At 41.8% G+C, this 23,859-nt stretch overlaps 2 protein-coding genes and 1 long non-coding RNA gene across 5 annotated transcripts in view; 2 read left to right on the top strand and 1 right to left on the bottom strand.

The window, feature by feature from the left end:
* Positions 1 to 12,123, bottom strand: part of LOC110987626 (glutathione hydrolase 1 proenzyme-like) — a 28,933-nt gene extending 16,810 nt beyond the window's left edge. Inside the window, exon 1 of one of the 2 annotated variants that reach the window (XM_022250524.2) lies at positions 11,809 to 12,123. The gene's annotated coding sequence lies outside the window, so the exon portion shown is untranslated. Of the gene's footprint in view, positions 1 to 10,039; positions 10,193 to 11,808 lie in introns of those variants that run through there. The other variant, XM_022250509.2, reaches the window with a different exon arrangement.
* On the top strand, positions 208 to 5,075 carry LOC147799039 (uncharacterized). 2 transcript variants are annotated; one of them, XR_015425206.1, is made up of 2 exons: positions 208 to 1,714; positions 2,569 to 5,075. It is a non-coding gene; the product is annotated as an uncharacterized LOC147799039 (long non-coding RNA). The 2 variants fall into 2 exon arrangements; XR_015425205.1 differs by having other exon boundaries at positions 2,128 to 5,075.
* LOC110987616 (glutathione hydrolase 1 proenzyme-like) lies at positions 8,005 to 23,859 on the top strand. Its single transcript, XM_022250495.2, has 11 exons — positions 8,005 to 8,824; positions 9,138 to 9,329; positions 13,958 to 14,163; positions 15,415 to 15,622; positions 16,563 to 16,723; positions 17,063 to 17,212; positions 18,002 to 18,138; positions 19,591 to 19,787; positions 20,469 to 20,694; positions 21,060 to 21,176; positions 22,046 to 23,859. Exons 1-11 carry the CDS (start codon positions 8,661 to 8,663, stop codon positions 22,187 to 22,189), a joined length of 1,902 nt encoding a protein of 633 aa, XP_022106187.2. The 5' UTR covers positions 8,005 to 8,660; the 3' UTR covers positions 22,190 to 23,859.

Genomic DNA, 23,859 nt, shown 5'->3' with positions numbered 1-23,859 from the left:
CCAAAGTGCTTCATACAAATGCAAAAAATGCTTGCTTTTTGAGGGGGAAATTTGACCCTTTCTCCAATTTTCCTAGGTCTGTCATGATAAAAATACGTTTCAGAAAGATATAAACAACATTTGGAGAGAATCTCACACGAACAAGAAGTACATTAAAAGAAAGAGGTGAGCTTTTATTCACCTGTTTTTACAGTCACAGACACCGTGTATGTACCATACGTCTGTGTACGTTAATGTAGCCTTCAAGTACATGTACTTGCACATACATGTATTCCTGTGTCAGCATGTACATGTACAAGTACGATACCTTTCCAGTCGCCTGTTAACTATTAGCTAGGCTTTACCAGCCTGCACAGCCTGCAGATCTACTCTGTGCTTTATGGGTTGCCAATGCCATGGTACTATCATTTATCAATGATACTATAAAGTATACGTGGTATAGGCAAACAAAAAATACGGGCGATTGTTCAAGGGGGCCTTCGTCAATGCAGTACATTGTTATGTCAAGATCCACAGTTGCACCAATAGCTCCATGGTTGCACAAGCGAAAAAAAATGTTGCATCCTGTCTCCACTTTTCTCATCATAAAGTCAGTCATTACAGAAATACTGGAAAGACATGAATTCTGGACTTTGAGAAACATTTACCCATGTTGTTGGGAAATACGTACAAAATTCTCTTCACTCCCCATAGACTTTTTACACAACTGCTGAAGTGGAGTCAGGATGAAACGTTTTTCCGTACAAGCTGCAGTTTTCTTTGTAACAACATTGGAGAGCAGGCTTGGATTTATGGATATTTGAAGTGCTTCTGTTAATTTTATTTCTTGTGGTCACTTTCAACTCAAATTTGTGCAGTTGGAATGGTAGGCCTAGGCCTATGTGTACTTGTAAATCAGTTAAATTTGTCAGGGTTTTTCTGTATCCCGTGAGTTGTCATCACTGACTTCAAGATGGCTACCTCATCACTGATACCTCCAATGCTTTGCCTTATACTGTTGAATCTGGCATGAACAGATTCCCTGCCCTGTTCTCCATGGAAACCGAGGCCAACCTTTCAACGTGAAATGGATGGAATAACGTCCTTTTCCAAGAGATGCATTTTTGGAGTTACGCTTTCCTCGGGGAAGTTACACCAGAAGAATTATAAGTATTCTTGAATGTAGCCATCTGAGGAATTAAATAAAGGAAAAGGAATAAAAACGTTGGGGGTAGTACGGTACCAAATTAGGACCATAAGGTTTTTCTATGTTTTAACTGTAGGAACCAGCTTGTGGCCTCTTGTAGTTTGGTCTGAAATCTTCATCATGCAACAACTACATACACGGAAATAAGGCTGTGCTGAATATCTGAATACATGTAACCGAATGTTTGATCGATTTTCGAACATTATTATTCAACTTTGAATACTCGAATGCAAAATTCATTCAAGGGAGGAAAATTTTCTTTCGTTTTAAATGAAAAAAATAGCACTATGGAGGTTTGTTTCAAGCAGATTCAAATAAAAAATGTCAGGAATCTTATCATCGATACAAAAAACAGAATATTTACCAAGTTCCTTGATCTCTGCTTCCTCCAGTTTCCTAGCCAGGTTGTACATGTTGTGACACTGGCCGCAAAGAACGAATAGGTGCTTATACTTGGTTGCCAGTTGCTGAGCAGTCCTAGTTACATGTGGGTCACTGCAAATCTCCTCGGCCCTTTTGACAATAAATGTAAGTTTCTTGATGTTTTTTTCCTGTGTTTAAAAAAAAAGCAGTTGCTAATAAATGATACCTAAATGTGCCTGTTGGTTAAAATAGTAGTGTTTTTTCATGATCAGTTCTTAACATTATTGACCTACCTTACAACACTTATGTATGTAATTGCCAACGAATACTTTGCCATGGTAGGCCTGGCGATGCACTTCAATCTCTTGTAGGGTCTTGTCTAGTTGAGCCGTCAATGGTCCTTGGCCAGAATTTAGATGGCACTTCTTTCGTAGTTCTGATGCTGCTGATTTCTTATGTTTACACAATATAAAAAAACTAAAGCGTGCAGGCAAAAATGTAAATAAAGTGCATACATGTTTTGGCATATAAAATTTTGTGTACCTTTTCTGCATATTTGGCCATGCTGTCTGCAACAGCATCAGACAGTAACTCGACCACTGGGGAATCCTCCTCATCATGGATAACCATTGCAGAGATCTGCTCCTAAAGAGAAGCTGCATTGTTCTTCCATGCCTCTGCTTCCTCCTAGAGTAACATGGCTGCCTGGATGTTCTCAGTGTGGGCAGTAAATGCTTTATTTGGCCAAAATTGATATGCTGCACCTGAAGCAATTTGCTGGACTGATCCAGATATCCAGACTATTACACGCTCTCTCTAAATTGTTGTAGTGCTTCGGGAACAAACCAAGACTGATGTGCAGCTCTGGTGGACAGACCTGATTGAAAGCAGAGACAGAGAAATGGGGTCCACATCACAGCTAAACTTAGGCATCTGTAGCTGTTAGGACAGACTGTAGATTTATAAGGGGAGTACATTTACAAATGAAATTTCTCAGGCATTTTTGCATCATGAAACAGGTCGAGGAGTCAGTGTACCTTGCACGCCCTCTGTTATGGCACTACGCAAGGAAACTGTTTCAAAAGAATGCTTACATAGATGAGAGGAACTGGAAGTAAGGGTGGTCGGATGATGTTGTTGAAATTCTTAGCTAGTTGTGCCTTGCCACCACATCCTTTAAACTCTGAGAGGTCATGGGCCATGCTTTCCAGGCTCCTGAGTTGGGCAGGGGGACGATGACCTCTTGACAGCTTCATCTCATCCCTTGTTGCATTGCAGTTATAGACAAGCATGTCTGCCTAATAAGTAAAAAAGCACATGTTTACCGAGTTTTTTTATAAATACCTTCAATTTTGAAAATTGATGGTTTGCATGGTTTACACAGAGAACATTTCACCAGCAGCTGATAAAGCTTCCCATGTGACATAATACAGAATTAAATACAGAATTATATAAATAAAAGTAAAGCATCAAATGTATAGGACTTACTGTTAGTCTGGTATTGACTCAAGTCCAGATACCTTTTATGATTAGAAGCTACCAATCATTTCAAAATCTGGACTCAGATCAGATTCATTAAATTGGACTTGGACTTAAACTTGATGCAGACAAAGAGGGTTCATGTGTGGCTTGAATTGGAGGCTTCAGTGACTCAGTTCCACATAGATTTGGATGAAGTGGACTCAAATACTGTACATTCCTAGTGTTCACATACCTGTTGCTCCTGTGATGCCATACATCTTGCATAAGTATTGGTAATCACCAAAGAGGAACACTTCCAAGTTGAAATGTCTGCCAATAGTGCAAAACAATGTACATGTATGTACTGCAGTAATGATTGAACTTAACTTCAAGTTTTGTCCTTACATCATCGTATATTCATAAACACTCTATACTTGGCACTTGTCTGAGAACTTATGAAAAGATTCCCATGCTTACTCGGGTGGGACTTGAACCCATGACCTCCTGCTTACTAGTGCAGAGGTTTGAACCATTCAAACACCTAGTGTGCTTTCTTCTTTTAATTTTCTTTGCTGAATATTTGGGGTGTTACAAATATGCCATTTTGTATGGGAATTGTACTTTCCTCAAAAGTCTCGAAATCCATGACACACTAAAACTTAAATTTGAAGTTTTTTTATACTTATTATTTTACTGCTGCTTATATTTACAACAAAGTATTGAACCATTTCCAGTTGTGTCCCCCCCAGCAATGGCTTTGATACCCATTACCAAGCTGAAAATGCTCTCTATGCCCACTGCTGCCATAGGGATCTTATGTTTAAAGTTAAAATAGTTGATCTATAGTAAAGATTGCGGTAACACCATGTATTTATCTCTTCTTTGAGTATGTGTGGTTCTGAGAAGAACCGGGGAATAACTCGACGTTTCGAACAGTGTACTCTGTCCGTCTTCAGGAGACTGCTCTGGCAGTTATTCCCCGGTTCTTCTCAGAACCACACATACTCAAAGAAGAGATAAATACATGGTGTTACCGCAATCTTTACTATAGATCTAGTTTCTTTCACCATGAAAACCTTTAAGTCTTAAAATAGTTGATCTTAATCTTGGGCTCAGTATCTAAGGATTTCACTGGATTAACACTACACTCAAGTCCCCTGTATTTCTTGAAAATATTTGAGGTGTCACAATAGTCCAAACCTTTTTAGCTCTCTGCTTTTTTTCCAGCTCAGTGACAGACTGGCCTTCATTGACAAGAATTTGCCGTCAGGGATGTGGAATTGCTTGACTGTCTTGCTGACAGGAGGTCTCCGGTCAACGCCACTTGTTTGACTCCTGACTTTGCTCAGAGTGGCTTTTCTCCTCAGTCTTGTTTTTTTTTTGAAGCAGTGTCATGTGATGCACGTTTTTGAGGAATCCACTGTGCTACCAGATTCTAAAGGAAATTGCGAAAAGTTAACAGTATGAAAATACATTTACAATGTCTGTAAAACAAATATACTACACTATACTACATTCACCAGTGACGTGCCTGTTTTCATTTGTATTATAACTGTGGAGTGAAGTACAACAAAAGACACAATATTATGGCCCTTCTGGCATTGTTAACGTACTTGGGACCAGCGTGAATACAATTATGAATTTAAGGGTTATTTTCTCCAAATAAAGGTGTGTAGGTTATAAACGAGATAATAATCACAAAAATAATTTTAAATATTATTTTTCTTCATTCAATTTGTATCATTGAAAACATTTTAAACATTACTGAGATAAAATTCCCTGTGGCGATGACTGTTTTAATTGATACAGCTATTGTATTTTCCAAAATGAGAACTTTGGTATGATATATTAAACCCAAATAAATTTGTCTCGTAAGACTCAACATCACAATGTGGCAGTGCCTGCATCAAAACTACTGTCAGAGTTTTATAATATCAAGAATTTTGAAAAAGCATGATTTCAGTGAAAAATTGTAATTAACTTAGTGAGTTTCATCTTTGTAGTTACATGAATGGAAGTACTTCCAAGCTCTCAGAATAAAACAGTGAATTTATTGTGAAATTCATGCAATTTTTGCATCAAGCCTCAGAAAAATGTCTCAAACAATATGTGATGTGTGCTTTTGGGTTTGGGAAACAAAAGTTACAACCCACCTGCCCACCAGTTTTAAACTATGCTGTGATTCCATCATCTGACTTGGCAAGTTTCCTCTTCAGCATAGCTGTCCCAGTCTTTTCAGTCCTGGGTGTTAGGGGGTCGCTTGGAGAGGATATGAATAAAGAACACTCCACTGATGTCGGCGATGGAGACATTGTTGAGCATTGGTGACTGTTCTTTTCAAGTTCTGATTATACAAGCTTTGTGTGACATACATCGCACTCTACACATGCAAAGTTGAGTGTTTGCAAGAAACAGGCACTCACCCTTTGTACAAAAAGGAAGGGAACTTGGTCCTTGCATGCCGGGCATTCGATTGTCGGGTTCTCTGAGAACATGGGCCAAATGCATTCCAAGCTGAAGATATGCTGACATTCTGTCTGGACAGGGTTTACCAGAAATTGGGAACACACAGGGCATTTATAAACTGAACAAATCGGTGTTAAACCCTGCAAGGAAACAGGGGTAGCACAGGGATCAATTAGTGCAGTGAAATGATGGTCGGGTGTCATGACTGGTTGAAGTTTAGCAGTAGAGCCGACAAGTAAGTACCTTACGCGGTTCATCCACCTTTAGCTAGCTGGCGATAGTTGCTGCAGACCTCACATTTCTCTTGTTCTGATGCTGGGTGAGGTTTCCACTCATGTGGGACGCGTTTTATGCTGTTATTATGCTGTTAAGGCACTTCGTATTGCAGACCTTGTACATATGCCTTGGATGGACATCCTCCTTGTCTTTCGTATTCTGAAACTTTCTTAGAGGTTTTCTTCATCATTTCTTGCTGGCGACTTTGATGCTTTTTACCACAAAGCCTACAAAGCTTTTCTAGGTGCGTCAAGTGATTGCTGTACCAACTGGATCCAAGCGAAGCCATGTACTGGGTAACAGGTGTATTTCAATTTCATAGTCTGTGACGGCGCGTCAAGTTCAAATTTGCGAGGTTGAAAAACGCACGCCTATTGGTTAGGTAATATCTGTGGCTGGTGATCTATCAATTAATTATGTTCAATGACTTATTTAGTTTTAATTTTCACTTTTTGCCTTTTTGGGTAGCTAAAATAAACCCTTATTAAGATATTCTCCCAGTCTTGTTTCAGCTAACCAATGAAAGCAACGACTTGTTACGTGTTCTGCGTGAACGGCGGTTATTTAGGGTCTTCCAAAAATCTCAAACGTCAGACTTCTTGCCGGCTGAAAACTGACAATATATACTAACAAACTGAGGGCAAATATCTGTCGTTTGGGTGGAGTAAAACGTTTCTCTGGGAAAAGTGGAGATATATTTCAAACAAATGCGTGAAAATTTGCAAATGAGGGCATAATTTACACGTGATCTGACCGGTTCGATGTTCTTTCGTAAAAATTCAATTTTCTTGTGAAATGCTTCGTTTTCAATTTATTTTTTTCACACAGAAGTCATTTTTATTTAGCACGCTCCCTGAAATTTATCCCTCCTCTTTAATTTGTAATTAAGTGGCAAATAATACACCGTGGGGCCTCCGACGCAGGAAAACATGGACGGGCGTCGTCTGCCGCGGCTACCACAATTTTTGAGTAGCCGACATGGTAATAGCCACTGCGCATGCGCGAGAACAAAAACTAAACGTCCACAGGTCCTATGGGGTGAAACATACGGGTGTGAAGTACAATTTGGTAACACTCATGCCTCGTATTTTCTATTCCGTCCTGGTTTCAAGTTGACTCACAGAGGGTAAACATCGCGTCTGTTAACGCTTCTGTTTGTATATAAAGACATCACCTTCATCCTCATTGTTGTAAGTTCGATTGTACGTATAGACGCGAAGTTCATGGCATTTCATATTCCTGCCAATAGGTGCACTTCATAGTTCTCTGGCAGTGGCAGGTTCAAATTGAGTTCGGTTCTGTGCGCATTTGATGATCCGTGAAAACGAGAATGATATCGGTAAAACCGAAGAGCGACACTACATACGTGTGCAGGAAACTGACCACTTCGCCCGCCTAGATAAGTTGTTCTTGTTGGTGCTAACTGCTGGGCCATGATTCTACTGTCCCAACTTTGTATTTTAACGGAGTTTAATTGCTCACCCAATGAGGAATAAATTATGGTTTACGGAGTACATATACCAACACCAGACCGTGCAGAAAGACACACTGGATCACCTTATACCCTGCTTACAAGTAGTTAAGGGCTATTCAACTGAAAAGCGGAAATCAGCTGGAAAGTTTCAAGGATGAGGGGACCTCAGGAATAGCCTACTAAGCGGTGTTGGTGGAAATAAGGTTCCACGCATACTACACAGAAGTTCATTGCAGGCCTTAGCCAAAAGAGAAAAATCACAATGCCAATTTTCGCTGTAAAGTGGCTATAGACGAATCGTGACTGGTAGTAAACGCTATCGATGGTCATGGCCTGCGCACGAAATGATGACATGAGAAGCACGGTAATCATTGTGGGCCGGCATCTAGCAAGGTTCTTCATGTACGCATTATAGCTCCTTGATGTGCATGTACGTAAGGTCACCATGTACATGTACACGTACTGTACATGTACAGTCACTTTGTACATGTACATGTAAACGTACATGTACATGTATGCAATTCGACGTGATCGTCTCGGTCATGGGGAATGTACACGGTGAAACCACCTCAGATGAGTAATTTCCTCGAAAAGAATTCAGGCTGAGGAAACCCGGATAAGCTTTCCAATGTACATTCAGCCTCCGATCATTATAAAGAAAACGTTTGAGATGTATGTGACAACCCAAGAATATATGGGTTGTGTTATGTATCCTAAAATGGATATCATGATCACATGTACATGTACACAATTCCCTTGCCCATTTGTACAGTAACATGTATTTTGTACATGTAGTGCATGTGCACATGTACATGTACAATTGCACGTGATGAACTGCGTTTCGGGTCGCTGAACTGGATGGTGCCACGTCCTCACATGCGCGAGCCAGGTTCGCCTAACCTACTGGCTGACCTTTTTATTGTTGACTTTCGACCTTCGACTTCGAGGCAGCGCATTGTTTGTTGATAAAGTTCCTCCGAACGCTACATGTACTGGGTTAGTAGGGCCTACGCAAGCTTAACAGTAAAGCTGAACGGAACCCTAATATAAATTTTGTTGATACTCAAACTTCCACCGTAATGAAGCGAGCTGTTTAGAATCATGGCAGTTGTGAGGCAGTTCTACCATACCCTTAGGTCCTTCTCATGATTGAAATCGGACTACGTAGCGTCACCAAACGCACATGACGTCACTGATAAGAATCCACACAAGCGGATCGCAGTCTATTAACTTGAACCATGCTTGAACAAACCGACCTGCTGGCTTGCAATTATCTCGTCAATATCTCGTTTAGTTGTGGTTTTTAGCAGTAGTCAGGGGTAGCGCAACGCGTGGGCTGCATGGACACTGTGCTTTTGAGCATGGTTTGAACAGGATCAGGAAAAGAGCACTGACAAGAAGCACTTCTACGCGAGTTTCAGATTTACAGCGAGCATGGACGACATTGAGCTGGGCGAGGCTCAAGCTGCCGAGCCAATTGACACCTCCCGAGACGATGACCACGAAAGCGCTGCAGAAGATGAGGAAAGTTGCCCTGTACGAGTGGAGGTTCCGGACTTGGAGCGACCGACAGAAAGCAAAAAGAAAAGGAGGGGAAGGTAAGATGAATAAGAACATAAGACGACCCACGAAACTGCAGCTTAAGGAAATTCGGTTGTTCATTTTTTTCTGCTCGTTCGTCTATAGGTTTCTAACGTATTTCTGGCACGCCGTCGGTTTCGCCGTGCAGGGATTAAAGTTTCTTTTTTGTATCGGGAAAACAATGCCTTCGGTCTTAATCCCGGAAAGGTCTCGGCTTATTTGTCGTTTTGGCTCTCTCCTGTAAACAACACCTAGAACTACGCGGAGTTCCCGCAGTGCCAGGAATGCACCGTTGGTAAAAGGTTTATTCGATCTTTTCTTACATAACAGTGAATTCAGTTTGATGAAGCGGGTCATTGTCTTGGTGGTAGCCATCACCATTGCAATCACCTTCATGGTGGTCGTAGCGGTGACCGTGTCCCGCGATGGAGAGGTGGTGACTACCGGTACCAAGATGACTTCAGGGAGCTTTCGGAGGGCGGCAGTCGCAGCAGATGTTGGGATCTGCTCTGAGATGGGGCGGTGAGTATACAGGGCACATTGTGAAAAGAATAAAGGTGACCTTTGGACGGACTTTAAAAAAATACCTTCGAAACTGGGAGAGTGTCTAGCGGGGGTAGGATAGTCAAGTGCCCTTCTGCCGGCGACGTTTCGCATTTTCTGATCGTTTTTTTATTTTAATGTTTTCTGTTTTGGTTTTTGTGCTTAAAAAAACAAAAGCACAAACACCTAATTAGCTTTATACCAAAAACATGGATCCACATTTCAGAAAAAAAAGAAGATTTGTGCCAAATCTAAACATATATTTTTCTAAATGTTGATTCAGATGGTCATGCGGTGAATTGTAGGTTTTCTACTCATCCTAATGTGTAGGAAAATCGTTCATCAGTGTTTGATTAATCTTAATGAAAAATGCACAATTTTGAACATTTAAAGTTGTCCGTGATTTTCGTATGATGTGAAAAAGACAAGCCTTTTTCGAATTACTTGGCTGCGGCTTGAAATGAGAAATTACTCTCGAGTCTATACTTGTTGCAGCACTACAGCCACTACCGTAGTCGTAATTTCAAGTTGCTAAATGAATTTCAGTCACGGCCACTCTAATTCACTTCGAGGCCCTCTCTGATTGAATTGTCAACCCAAAATTTGATGAAGGACATCATTGCGAGAAAAGTTTGCTTATTGGCCATTTTCTTCTATGTAAATTTATTCAAGGAAAACACGGGCCCTACCTATAGGCATGCCAGATGACGCGTCCACTTGGCCCAGTCAAGGTCTCGTGTAGATTAAAGTAGCATGCAGCACTAAGTCTCTGGGTAATAAGCACTGTTATAGAATGGAGAAAGCTAAGGTTTACACACGCAGCTTTAGCGAAGACAACTGTGGCATATACCTCAGCCGGACGCGCGTGATATGGTCGTTGTGCCCGTGAAAGAAGTTACAATCACTATCGACCGTAAGGTGTGGCTGTATAATCCATGACCTTGCACAGTGTAAATCAAAATTGTTTCAAAATGAATTTCATTTGTTAGTTTGTAGATAAGCATATTCAAACCCTATCACTGAAATGTTTTATTGGCGTTCCCTTGACACTGGTCGTAATTTGCATCGCTTGCAACATGGTGACAATAAAACATGGAGTTGTTGATCGGTTGGAATGCATCTTCGCAACTGGGCCGAGAAATACTCAGGAAAGAGGAGAGTTGAAAAAGGTCTTGCATTGAATGTTTTCGCTTGACACGTTGGCCTCTTGGCAAGGCCTTTTTGACTTGGCCCATTGGCCAGTATGCCTATTCTTAAACAGGTTATAGCGGAGCATGTTTTCCTGCCTCCGCGAGGTATAGCGACTGGGGTGGTGACTACTACACTATTTTGTCTTGACACTTTTTTGTGCCTACTTTTTAAAAAACGTGTCACCCATGACCCCATTAGATATTTACACTGAAATGACTGTGTTTAAATGCTAAATGGATTTTACAGAGCTAAACGTGTTTCACTTTTGGAAAAGTGTTTAACATTTAACGCTACCTCCACGGTTCCATGTACATGTACTGGTACTGGACCCATTCGATTCGCTGCTTTCTGCACTTGGGAAACCTGAAGAATATGACCTCTTTCTCTTGGGAATCTGCACTTTGTCTTGTAAGTTGGACAACCCCAAACGCAACAACTGAATACCATTTTTTCGGTAGTACTCTAAGCTATGACCAAGTGCAATGGTACGTACATGTACATGTATACAGTACAGTATACATGTACACGTACATGTACATGCATATTGAACATCGGTACGTGTTTTTACAAAGTGCACAGGTTGGCTCCAAGAACACTAATGATGCAGTTTATACTACTTATGGTGGAAGGGGCCATACTAAGAAACGACGATCTCGTGCCCACAGGAAAAATTACGATTTTAAAATCTCTTAACAGAGCAATTCCACTTAAATATTAGCCAAAACGATTTAATGGGATTTTCTGAAGAAAAAAATGAACAAAGTCAGAAAACCTGAGAGAAAATGATCGTCGAAGTCGCATCCCTGTACTTTTTCAATGGCCTGCTCACATTTTTTAGTATCTAGTCACTTCCCACATTCTTGTCACTAAAGAACATTTGTGCGCATGCGTGCATAATTATGAATTCATTAGTGAGAGGTCTTATGACCAACTTCCCAAGACGTTGTTGCTGGTGTGGCTAGTTGTGGTTCGTAGCTTCGTGCGTTCCAGCTATTCGTCTTGTGAGTGCCCTCTCTTGTATCAAAAACACAACAACGTCTTGACCAAGACTATGGCCGTGGGTCCCTTGCGTGAGGCTCGGTCACCGACACACCGGGACAAGCAACCTGTCCTGAATGCGTCTATGTACAGACCGTAACCCACGTACCGAGAGACGTGTGTGGAGGATTGTGTAGGCCTAAGCCTTGGTTTCAGACCAGTGTAAGCTGCGATAGACAAAAGTGATAAGTACTCCCCACTTAAAAGAAAATCAGGAAAAAATACTCACAAGTTTCTCAGGTGTTTAAGACACACACCACATTAGGGTTCATTCTCCATCTTATGTCTTCCTTTTAGTTTTAGTGGGTTATAACCAATGAGTTTTTAAGATAGTTGAAATTTCTGATCACCTCTCAAAACAGTCATGAGCTCAGTGGTCTCAATATTGATGCCTACACTCCATTGCAAACTAGGGCGATTCGGAGGGCTTCGTTTGGTCCGGTACTTTCAGAAAAACTAGCTGGCAGTGCTGCGATTCGATTAGTTTCCATCCTTCTTGATTAAAGCCATCCTGTCCACCTGCCAAGAAATGGTCTTTAACAGGTAGCTGAGAATTTCACTGCAAGCAAATTGTGAATTCGACAGCACAACGTTGACAACGACAGCGTTCGACGCTGGGGTCATCAGCTGTAGAACCTAACATCCACTTACTTAAAGTGAAGAGTTATTTTGATGATAATTCTGAGCTGACGTGTGTGCATGTGACGAGTTGAGGGCAACATTAACCACGAGCTCCTCCTCCCTGTGCCAGCGAGACACCGGTCTGATCTCATACTGGAAGCCAGCACAGACGGCAAGTTGTGCCCCCGTAAACCTGTCTGGTGGCCGGGGGGGGGGGAAATTGAACTCCGGCCCGGTGTCACTGTCTCATTTTTTCCGGTGTGCACGACTCGGTTGCAACCCGCGTCCAGGATAGGCCTCCTCATCCAACTGCTGTGTTAACGAGCATTCTAGAAAGGGTACGGTGACTGTCCAATTAACGCTGCACGAAAACAGTCGAAATGAAGTGCTTTACAGTTTGGGTGATAGACTCGTGACGTTGCACTGGGGATACATTTCTCAGGTGGGGGGGGGGACATATTTACCATTTGGCAGGGGGGCAAATTTACCGGGAGAGGGACAGATTCACTCAGACAATTTTGGGGAGGGGGCAGTTTTACCTTTTACACCGGAGTATACGACGGGGAAGCTGGGTTGCTGCTCAGGACCGCTCTTCAGAACGCCAACTAGTGGCTGACATAAATCGATGACTGCAAGAAGGGTGTTTTACATGTCCTTTTTTGTTGTTAAAACTCATTATATCATTATAGTCCACTGTTAGTGTTTGATTAAGCACTGGTTACGATGGGCAAAGAGCGACATGTCTCGACTCCGATGCCATGTCAAAAGGAAGACGATATTCTTTGCAACTTTTGACCTTCCTCTTTCAGGATGAATCAATTAATTAACCCATAATGGGACAGTGTGAACCATAGGTTAGTTTCTAAAACGGCCTTGAATTGATATTTCAGTTTTACTCCCAATTTTTCATAACGTGCAACCTTGACATGCAAACCCACCACTTTCGGGGAAGCATTGAGTTTCATTGATCGGATGGTATGCCTACTGCAGAAACATGACATTTTAAGATTACGTGAAACTGAACATTTTTGAATTCTGGTTCCTGGCTCAGTGGGCATTATCAAATCGCAGCGGGCATCATGAAATGTTAATACACACTGACTCGTTTTTGATTCATAGGAAAAGTGATTCTGTCCCAGGTGTTTCCGAATGTAAATACCTGAGCAATGTCGATTGTTAAATATATTGAGATTGAGAGAAAGTGCTTTAATCGTGTACGATGTGCAAATAACGAAGTATTACACGAGACGCCCTTTTCAAACTCGACTTTGCGGTTGATGATTGCATTAGTCATGATTTTTTAAACGTGAATTATTCGGACGTTAAAAAATCGTAAAAAGAATTTTCGAAAATGCAGAAAATAAAGAGAAATAACTGAATCTATAAATAAAAAAGCCACCCTCTTGAACCAGTTTCATAATCTGAACCATTTTTGAAATAATATATTAATTGTCTTCCCATATAAAACGGTGTTGGATGTTCATTCGACATCATGAAGATGCAGTTGGTTGGCTGAACCATTGTGACACTCATTTTTTTTAGCGGTCGTAGTTCGCATGAACGTCAATATCAATTGATAACGATGTAGCATAAATGAGTACTTGTCTAAAAACAAGTTCAATCGGCATCAGTTTTGTTTCCAGTGTTTCGTGATGGAACTTGAGTTCATCACTGAGGTCAGCTACACTGGATTGACTGACCCAAAACTGCCCAGAGTAATTTTCGATTTCATTGGAAGAATTTTATCCTGTCCACAGTGATATCTTAAAACAAGGCGGCGGCGCCGTTGATGCTGCCATAACCAGCCTACTGTGTGTCGGTGTAGTCAACCCCCAAAGCTCTGGCTTGGGAGGAGGTATGTTCATGCTGGTCTACCACAAGGACATGGGCAAGGCCGAAGCTTTGATGGCAAGGGAAAGGGCGCCGGCTGCCGCAACGGCAAACATGACCCGGGAAACATTTGGTGAGTGTTTGGCTGGATAATTTGTGAGTTTGTGCGCCCATCACCGCCATGCACTAACAAATGACACATTTATATCTCGATTTTTGGCTGCCATCTATTTCGCTGCTACACAGCGCACTATTCATGTTTGTAATTTTCTGGGTTTTCGAGTAATATCGACTGACAACTACATAAGTCACAGCAAGGGATATGGTAATTTCACTTAAACACCGCTGACACGAATAAAAAACTTGGATGGCCTGTAACCTCGGGGCGTGACAGGCCACTGCGACAAAAAATCGCAAGTCTCTCGGTCAGTCTCCAACACGCAAGGAAAGTTTGGATTAAAAAAAAAAGAAAATGCACATGGTGATTTCGAGCCCAAAGTCTCGTCGCGTTATCCGTTTAGTATGTAGTCCTGTTTGTTCCACACGGATCTTGGATTCGATCAGTAATTCCAAGTCTGAGTCGCTGCATCCACCAGGCGGGGTTCTGGTAATAGTGTGTCACCTATTGCGATCTGGATTTCGAGAAATAAACAGGCCCTGTATATCTAGGATGTGTTCGATTTAACTTGGCAACGCTAACCTGGAAATGACCGTATGTCAAACTAGCACTTGTAGCTCATAGAACAACCATAGTGTTCGTGCGATTTCAAGGTACGCACGACGATCTACATAAAGTAATGGCCAATAAAAAGTTCTGTTCGAGAGACTCCACCCTCAAACTCCACCATGCTTCCACCGTCCACATCCTTACCGTTATACAAAGAGTTTGTACACAAAAGTTCGATGATACCTTCTCGCTCATTGGTCGATTTTAGGAAAACAGTGGCCAGGGATGTACTTTCTTCCAGCTGTAATATAATGCACTCGTGCTTCGGCATGTTTTTCAAGACGAAGTGTCACGGCACTGTAAAATTAGAGCTGAATTATATGTGCTTGCCCTGTTACCCAGTTACCGAAAGCTCGGCAATTACACAATTCACAGCTCTGATTGTATAATTATATTTTTGTCAAAATTCCTATCACGGTGCTACGCAGCCCTTTCATATTTCTCTGTAAAATTAGTGCCAGGTTGAAGGTAGCCGATGGGCTAAAAATGTTTGTAAGGGCAAACTTATCGTTGCAATAGAAGTTTAACTGTCTAAATTTATACCTGTTTTCTCAATTAAATTTGAATGAGTCACTGCAGTCAGTACATTTTTTCAAGGTTTGATATAAATAATTTTTATATAAGGCCTACCTCATGATTTCACCCTTTGCTTTGTAGGTGCCACATCAATAGCTGTGCCTGGTGAGTTGAGTGGTATGTGGGAAGCGCACCAGCGTTACGGCCGCCTACCGTGGGGAAAACTGTTTCAGCCCGTGATTAGTCTGGCAGAGGAGGGGTTCCCGGTCACCGCTCATCTTGCCCGAGCACTTTCCATCTTGAGCAGGAGAGTGGCCAATTGGACTCTTCCCGAGCATGCTGGGTTTTTGTAAGTATTCCGGTTTATCCTTTTACTGCAGTGGAATTTGCCCCACTCCTTAATTTGAGAAACTAGAAATCAGGACAAGAATAGGGGAAATTAATTGGATTCCTTTTTTCCCCGAAAATTAACGACAACGAATCTGCGATTATAAGATCTTTGAGAAAACATATCAACAACCTGTGGTACGATTTTTAAAAAAATCACAATAATAATTTTCTGTGCTATGAACCCAATTAATGCCGCATTTTTAGGCCATCAGTAAATAGAACGAGATGAGAATATTCTTCCCTGCATTTTTAATTAAATGTCATGCACGAGTCTGTACTTTACAGCACATCCTAAAGATTCACTTTAGATATTCAGGAGTGTTTATACTTTTTAGTCACGAAAGAGAGGGAAGAATTTGCTTAACCCCTCTCATGGAGTGTGAGGTTTGTAATATGGTATGGAAGATGACTGAAAATTTGGAAATTTAAATCTTGTATTTGTTTTGGTATCTGGTGTGTTTGAATACCATTCTGATGACTGACAACTGAGAGTGCAGTTGCTTCTCCCTGTTTTGGGTTTCAATAAGTCTTGAAGGACTCAATCTGTTGAAATAGATTTACTAGGGTTTGACTACGCTCTATCTGCCCTGAGCAGATGCACCCCTTCATCGGTTGAAAAGACCCATGTAGGTGGAGAGTGTTCATTTTGTTGGTAGCGATGCAAATGTGATGCATGCATTTCATAGTTCCTGAACCAGTGAAGTGCAGTTCCCACTAAAGAAGTCTTCGTTGATAGCAAAACTGCGCCCTCTTCTTGGTCCCGCACGAGGCGGAAGAAATTTGTCTCTGTATAAAGGTTGGAATAGTCCAGATTTAGTGACGGTTTAAGTAAGTAAAGCTTGACAGCGGTGACTCACGTTGTCCATCATTCTTCACAGTAAACACTTTTGCTCCCACAGAACAAGGTACGCAAATGAAGACGGCACTTGGAAGGGGGTTGGTGAGACTGTGTACGCCCCCAAGTTGGCAAGGACTTTGCGCGCCATCGCAATGAATGGTGTGAGCGAGCTCATCAATGGGACGACGGCACAAAGGGTTGTTCAAGAAATACAAGATTATGGTAGTATTTGCAGAGGTGTTTTATGTATGCAAGGAGTTTGATGAACGCAAGGAACAGAGAATTTCAAAGCCTTAACTTAAGACAGAGACCCAGACGGACTTGTGAAGAGAACCTATCTCTGAACAGGTCATATTCTGTAGTTTATCCTATGGGAATGTTGGATAAGCCTTTTCGAAAGCCGTCAATTTTTGATACAATTTCCGTAAACTTTCCTACATAGACTGAGAATTTTATAGAGAGGAATTTACCAAAAAATAAGTTCAAATTGTGCATGTTCAGCAATGTTAAACTCAATTAGATGATTAACGTTGTTATACAGCGTCAATTTTCTCTCACCAGGGGGACTGATCACCGCTGCCGATCTAGCGGATTACAAGGCGGAGTGGAGGGAGGTCAACGCAGCTCCAATCGGCCAAGGCCGGAGCGTCCTGACCACGCCTTCACCCTCGGGTGGACCCGTCGTTCAGTTCCTGATCAATGTATTAGGAAGTAAGATCCCTTGAAGTATTTGTGCATGCACTTGACAGTGACCAAGCATAGAAATTAGTCTCTGGGATAAATTTAAACGTTATCATATGCGTCACGGCTTTGGTTCTATTTTCTCACCTATTTTTACACCAATTTTAGCCGTTGTGAGGAAGGAATAAGAAAGTTTAACCAGAACCATGCCCTTTGACTCGATTTAAAAATAGTTAACAAGTATATTAAGATAAAGCTGGAATAAAAACATGACATGAAAGCATGTTAAAATTAGAAATGCGTTCCTTCCCGTTGCTAAACGATGTCATCAGGGGCCCCACTGCAAAAACTGCAAGGTTAATTCGGGTGATTAACAGTAGCGTGCCTCCACGAGTTTGCAACGCGTTGGCCAATCACAATGCGCAAAATCTGTCGATCCTTTCCAAACGCGCGTCGGGTCGACAGATTGTGCGCATTGTGATTGGCCAACGCGTTGCAAACTCTTGGAGGCGCGCTATTTTGAAGCGCCCTTGATAGTTATAAAAAGTAACGCAGTATTTGCAGCGTTGTATAGTGTATATCCAAATAAAGTTCGTGTACTTTAGTACAGTAAAATGACTGAAAAGGACTCAAAAATAAATGAAATGCAGTGCTCTGCCTAAGGCAACATTTGCCCCGCCTATAAACTGATAGATCACCCTTCAACTAACCAAATGCGCCCCTTTTCGATGTGGGCCTAATCATAATCTTTCGTACTCCAAACTTCCCCCGTATATTTCTCTAGTTTTGGCACTTTCTTTTGGCTGTCCGTTCCTGTAGATTACAAAATTTCATCAGCTGATTTTGAGACGACTGAGCGCCAGATTAAAACCTACCATCGGTTTGTAGAGGCGTCCAAGTTCGCTTTTGCTTTGCGGAGCTACCTTGGTGATGTGGAAACGCCCGAAGTCCAAGAGGTAACCGCTCTTTTGCAGCAAAAATACAGTTTTTCTAGAAGACATTAACGTTTTCATTGAAATTATTCCACATCGAAAGTGAAAGTACTTGCTGATATAACAAATTCCTTAATTGATAAGAAGTCGTTTTGCACAAGCATCATTTCCCATCTGATAAGCGCGTATGATATCTAAAATATTCGGATGACCTGGTCCGAGTCAGTCCAGAAGGTTCTTTGAAGCCGATTTAAAAAAACGAACATGCTTAGCAGTGGCGTTGCTTTTCTCAGAGGGTGAACGGGGGGAGGGTTCCCTTGCCCTTGCCCCCTTGGATACGCCAACGATGCCGATCAATCTCCCCCTCATATATGCATGTATACTCTGATTTGCGAGATTCTGAGATTTCAAATATTTTCACTGTTCCAAAAAAAGCTCGATTCTACGTTTGCTCCTGAGAAGACAAAACATGAAGAAATGAGTTCGTCGTCCGAGAAGATGAGAACATTTTGAAATGAGTATTGTTCGATGGCAATGTCTGTGTACGAAGCAGGCAGGCCAACTGGTATTGTATTGCCAAGCAAAACCATAAAGGTGGTGTTATTCTATAAGTGTTCCTGTGGTCTGCCCGCTGAATAGATCGAACAACAGAAAGTTTATAAAGCCTCGCAAAAGATGCACAATATAATAAACAAGGGTACCTAACCGTAACCTCAGCGTGTCTTCTTTAATGCTTGGCCGTCTCACGCGGGGGCTGCATGAAGAGAGCCACTGACAGTTAAAAACTGTTTATGTGACAGATAAGAGTTGACCCAGAACCAAATTTTCGGGGGGGGGGAGGAGCAAAAGATTTGGAATTTTTTAATGCTCTCTGTTATGGCCTTTCTGATGGATGAGGCTACCTTGTGGGCCTTTTGCAAGCTTTTGTAAGGGAGAACCCCCCAAAATCTCTTATTTATAATTAATTAGAAAAGTTTCGAATTTAGGGGGCTTGGAATGGCTCACATTGTCCCTGTATCTGCCCTTGGTGATAGGCAGCCATTGTCTAAAATCGCAAATCTGGGTCATGCATTACTGACATTGAAACGTTTTGAATTCTTAATCAACAATTCATCGTAGTATTTGGGTTCATAGCATCCTACTTCCACTTATTCTATCTCTACCTCACTTCACCTCAACCTCACTTCACCTCATCCCATTTCAACGTCAGCTCAAATCCCACTAAAAGTGACTCAGTAGCTCCACCTATACTTCAGCAGGCAGGGTAGGTTCAAATAAGCTGCAATTTTTACTCAAGGAAATTACAAGGTTATTCGTTACAACGTTACATTCCAACGTGAAGAAGCCATTTCACTTCCAAACGAATGAATATTGTCCCATGTATCGACTACACAACTTCATAATGAATTTTTGTAAATCTTTTTATACACTTCATAGCACGTCATTGCGAATATTTTTGGCTCCCTCCAACGGCAGGTTCTTGATAAGATGCGATCAGAAGAATATGCCAAAACAGTTTTTGCGAAGATACGCGAGGACGCGGTCACCTTCGCCAATGCCTCCGGGTACGACGCACTCCTCAACACGGCGTCTCACAGCGGGGGTACCTGTCACATAAGTGTCGTGGACGAGTCCGGAAATGCTGTATCTGTCACTAGTTCGGTGAATTATTAGTAAGTGCCAAAGCAAAGATGTATGGATACACCTGCTTGTGCCACAGGTTGTCATGTAGGTAAACAATTTTAATAAGGAACGGATCAGTTCACACATTCAAAGGTTTCTGATGTGAACGTGTCTTGAGCAACTATCTGCACTTGTTAAATGTATAAGAAAGCTATCAGGCATCTTTCTGGATACTCTCATTGAAAATTGCTCAGATGAAAACCTTAAATTTGTCAATGCTTGGCCTAACAAGTGAGGGCGCTGTGGCTGTGAGTTGCTGTTTAGGTCAGCAATAGCTGTAACACTGACGTTTTTGTCCAACATCACACGTTTACGCAGTGTGCGAATTTGCATTAGTTTACCCTTTCGTAAACATCACAGTCAGCCTGAACAAATATAGAAACCAACACTTCACACCTGTCCCGGGGCCAACTCCCATTAAACATAACACCGCTGTTCATTATGTTTGCCATCCTGACAGTGAATCAGGGAAGGTACCTCAAGGAACCCGGTTCTAAAGATTCTCTTTCGAAGTTTGCTTGTGAGCAAGTGTGCATTAAATTGAATTGCTCAGCGAATGGTTCATCTTTTTTTTCACCTTCTACAAGATTCAACTTCCCCTGCTTAAACAATTATGAAGAGATTACAGTCAAAATATGACACCCTCTGTCAACTCTGTTGACTTCTTGCAGCTTTGGCAGCATGATACTGTCGAACACGACGGGTCTTATTCTAAACAACGAAATGGCGGACTTTGACACTCCGTCCAGCCAGCCAGCCTCGTCGGCCAACCACGTGGCGCCCGGAAAGATACCCCTGTCGGCCATGAGTCCGGTCATCGTTGTGAAGGAGAACGGTGGCGCCGAGCTGGTGGTGGGCAGCGCCGGCAGTCGCGCCATCATCACCACCAATGCGTTGGTGAGGTTAAGAAAAAGAAAACCCGCAGCTCTCTCTGATAACCTGCCCATGGATTTTCCCAAACATAAGCGTTTTGTTCAGTTCTGCTTGTTTTAGATGAGATGAACCGAAGTTTGAAGATGCCGACTCAAAAGCTTCTGTCCTTCAAGAAATAATTTAATGAACTGCAACTCCGTATATAATTGTAGGTAATACCAGCCAGAAAGGAATATGAATGATAACGCAGAGTTCTCAGAATTCACCAATTTTTTGAACTCGGTTTCAGGCATAGTAGTTAAGAGACTTTTTAAAGCAATGACTTACTTTTTTTACTGGTAGCCTAGTTCTCTAAAGCTGGTAGGTCTCGTTTTGGGTCTTCATTTCAGGTGGCATTGCGATCTGCTTTCACCGACGCATCACTCAAAGACATCATCGATGACAAGAGAATTCACAATCAGCTCCAACCAAATAATGTGGCAGTGTACGAAAACGGGTTTCCAACTGTAAGTATATAACTCATTTGAAGATTCTCATGTTGTGGCCGAAAGTGATCGGCTGCGACCGGCAGTGGAGTGGTTGCAGCCGGTTTTGTATGTCTTTATTACTTGTCGTAGCCACATTGCGCACTGTGGGATGTAGCGGTGGCTTTCTCCTACCTCTCAAAATGACTACATTAGTTTTATGCCCATCGTCGAGAATTCGGCCCATTAAATCTATGAGGGTATCCTCACTATTTACCTCGAGCAGAAGCACCCTTTCATCTCTTGAAAAGAGCCGTATTGGTCGGGAGTGTTCATTTTGCGACGTACAGTACATTTCATAGTCGTTCGTGAACCAGCAAAGTTCACTTCCGACCAAAGGAACCTCCATTGCTAAGAAAATTGCGCCCCCTCTTGGATCAGATCGAGGCTCATAGCACAATAACAAGGATGAAAACAAAATTAATGCACCTTGAGTTAGGTTGTCCTCTTAGGCTATAAATAAGGGACTAAAAACAGACTGATTTCCATTTTCTGTGATTCATTTCTGTTATGTTGAAAAAGTACGGGCGAGAGCGCATGCATAGTCTTACAATATACATGTACGTAATACTTATTGAGCTCTTTATTTCGAGCGACGACTATACAGTTGCCTAAAGTTCGAACCTGTAGTTCGGCCGTCGTCACTCGAACGATGGAATGCTGGATTATTTAGTCGACCATTCGGAACATGGCCGTTGGGCACTCCTTGCATCGCTGGTTATCGGTATTCTTTTTTGTAAACTTATGCAACTTATAATGTTGGAACAGGAGCACTGAAAACGCATTTATAAATCGGCACCTTACACCGTGATGTGGTTTAATTGTCGGTACTTATACTTTGTTGTGGACAGGATGTTGTAGACGGCTTGGTCAACATGGGTCACGTGGTGGAGAGCAGAACCCTGATTTCCGTCGCACAGGCTATTAAAAGATCGGAGGATGGATGGATAGCGTACAGTGACCCCCGTAAAAAGGGACAAGCAGCAGGCTACTAGAGCATCAGTGCATGGCGTCGATGCGAAAGCCGTTTGTAGTTAAAGTCCGGTTAGAGTATCACTGGGCATTGCGAGGGAGAAAGAAGTGCACAGGCAAGACAAAAAAAGAAGGAATTTGAAGAATACGCCCCAGGATGGGAGGCCGTTCACCGATTGGCCAAGCTCGTTGATAAACCTCGGCGGCCATCTTACTTCATCCTAGACTTGGTAGCAAGTCGGTATTGAGTCGGGTTTGTTATCAACATGCAATCCACACGGTACACGTGTACATGTATTTGCGCGGAGACGCTGGCCAAATCGTCCAAGATCAATCTGAAATTGTCCTTGTGTGTTGCTTGTCTCATGGTTATATTAGACCCACACCGATGGATTTCGACTGAAGCTCACGGACAAAATGCGGCCGTCTTACGACTTGCCATTAAGTCTAACTGCAACCAGAACGCCAAATCTCGATACATCCTTTGAGCACTTTATTGCTACGTGGTGCATAGGGAATTTGGCCTCGGCGATTTTAAGACGAAATCGTTCTTCAACTCCTTCGATGTAGTCCAGGTTGCGTGGTATTGGTAGCTTGTTGGATGAAGCACGATGGCGGCCGGTGGCTGTAACTTGCCAAAGGCTGTCCTCCCATTCGGTGTACAGAGATCAATGATGGGCGGCGGTTCGTCGACTTTTCCTCATTTATATCCGTTGCCAACAATTTGTCGATTGTCCCATGATGATTTTTAAAATAATGATTTGAAAGTCTGTCTAATGTTAAGCTCTCATGTCGCCTGTATTTTTATGAGTATTCTGTTCTGAATCCAATTAATTTTAACCATTTCATACTGTGAAGTAGTTACTGTATAGTTTAATGTGTATTATTAAAAATTACGCTGTTTACAATTAAAAAAAAACAACTTAGGCCCTATGTTATTTGACCGCTATGAATCTAATAAAATAGTAGGTAATCACAAGTCAAACTTAACCATAAATCTGCTGGACTGACCTTACTCTGTTATCTTCAGCAGTCTATCTCCAGGTTGCAAGATGTTTACGGAATGGAATCCTTTGTTACTGGATAGCCTTCAAATCGCGGTCTTTAGCTGTGATTTATGCCAGTTTGTGTGTCACAGAAAAGTGCTATGAAGAGAGTGGTAACTGGTGTTGACAAGTAAACTTTTTATTTCGTTTTCAACAAGTTCAATCCGAATGTGCATGTGGACAGTTCTCTCTTCAATTTTGTCGCAGCGTCTGAACCTTAAATATTTTCTTTTATAACTCGTTATTAGTTAAATACTATACACGGTTGCATGGACGCGTTACGTCTTTAAGTGATTCGTTGAACTATGGGATACGTCCAAACTCGTGAATTACCTAAAGCAGTTTTATTCGATTAGTGTACTTCTTCTTTAAATGTAGCTGTATCTTTTATTAACTCTCAATAACTACATTAATCTGTTCATTTCGTAATCGATTTAATGTACGCATTTTTCTTTAAAAGAATGATTTTGCCAGTTTTAGGAGCACAGTTTAAGTTCAAGTTTATAAGAAGTCACCGTCACCACAAGTTGTGCAAAAGTGACAATACGTATTGAAAGCATTTTACAAAGACTGCAGAACGTTGTCAGAATCGTGGAGCACTTAACGAAATAAGAAAATAAAGGCGATTTATACAAGAATAAGTTGTA

The sequence above is a fragment of the Acanthaster planci genome, linkage group LG05, assembly GCF_054643075.1.
Source record: "Acanthaster planci isolate LZ-2023a linkage group LG05, COTS_SCS, whole genome shotgun sequence".
NCBI classification, from domain to species: domain Eukaryota; kingdom Metazoa; phylum Echinodermata; class Asteroidea; order Valvatida; family Acanthasteridae; genus Acanthaster; species Acanthaster planci.
The sequence above is the reverse complement of the archived record's forward strand: the minus strand, read 5'-3'. Positions and strand labels throughout refer to the sequence as shown.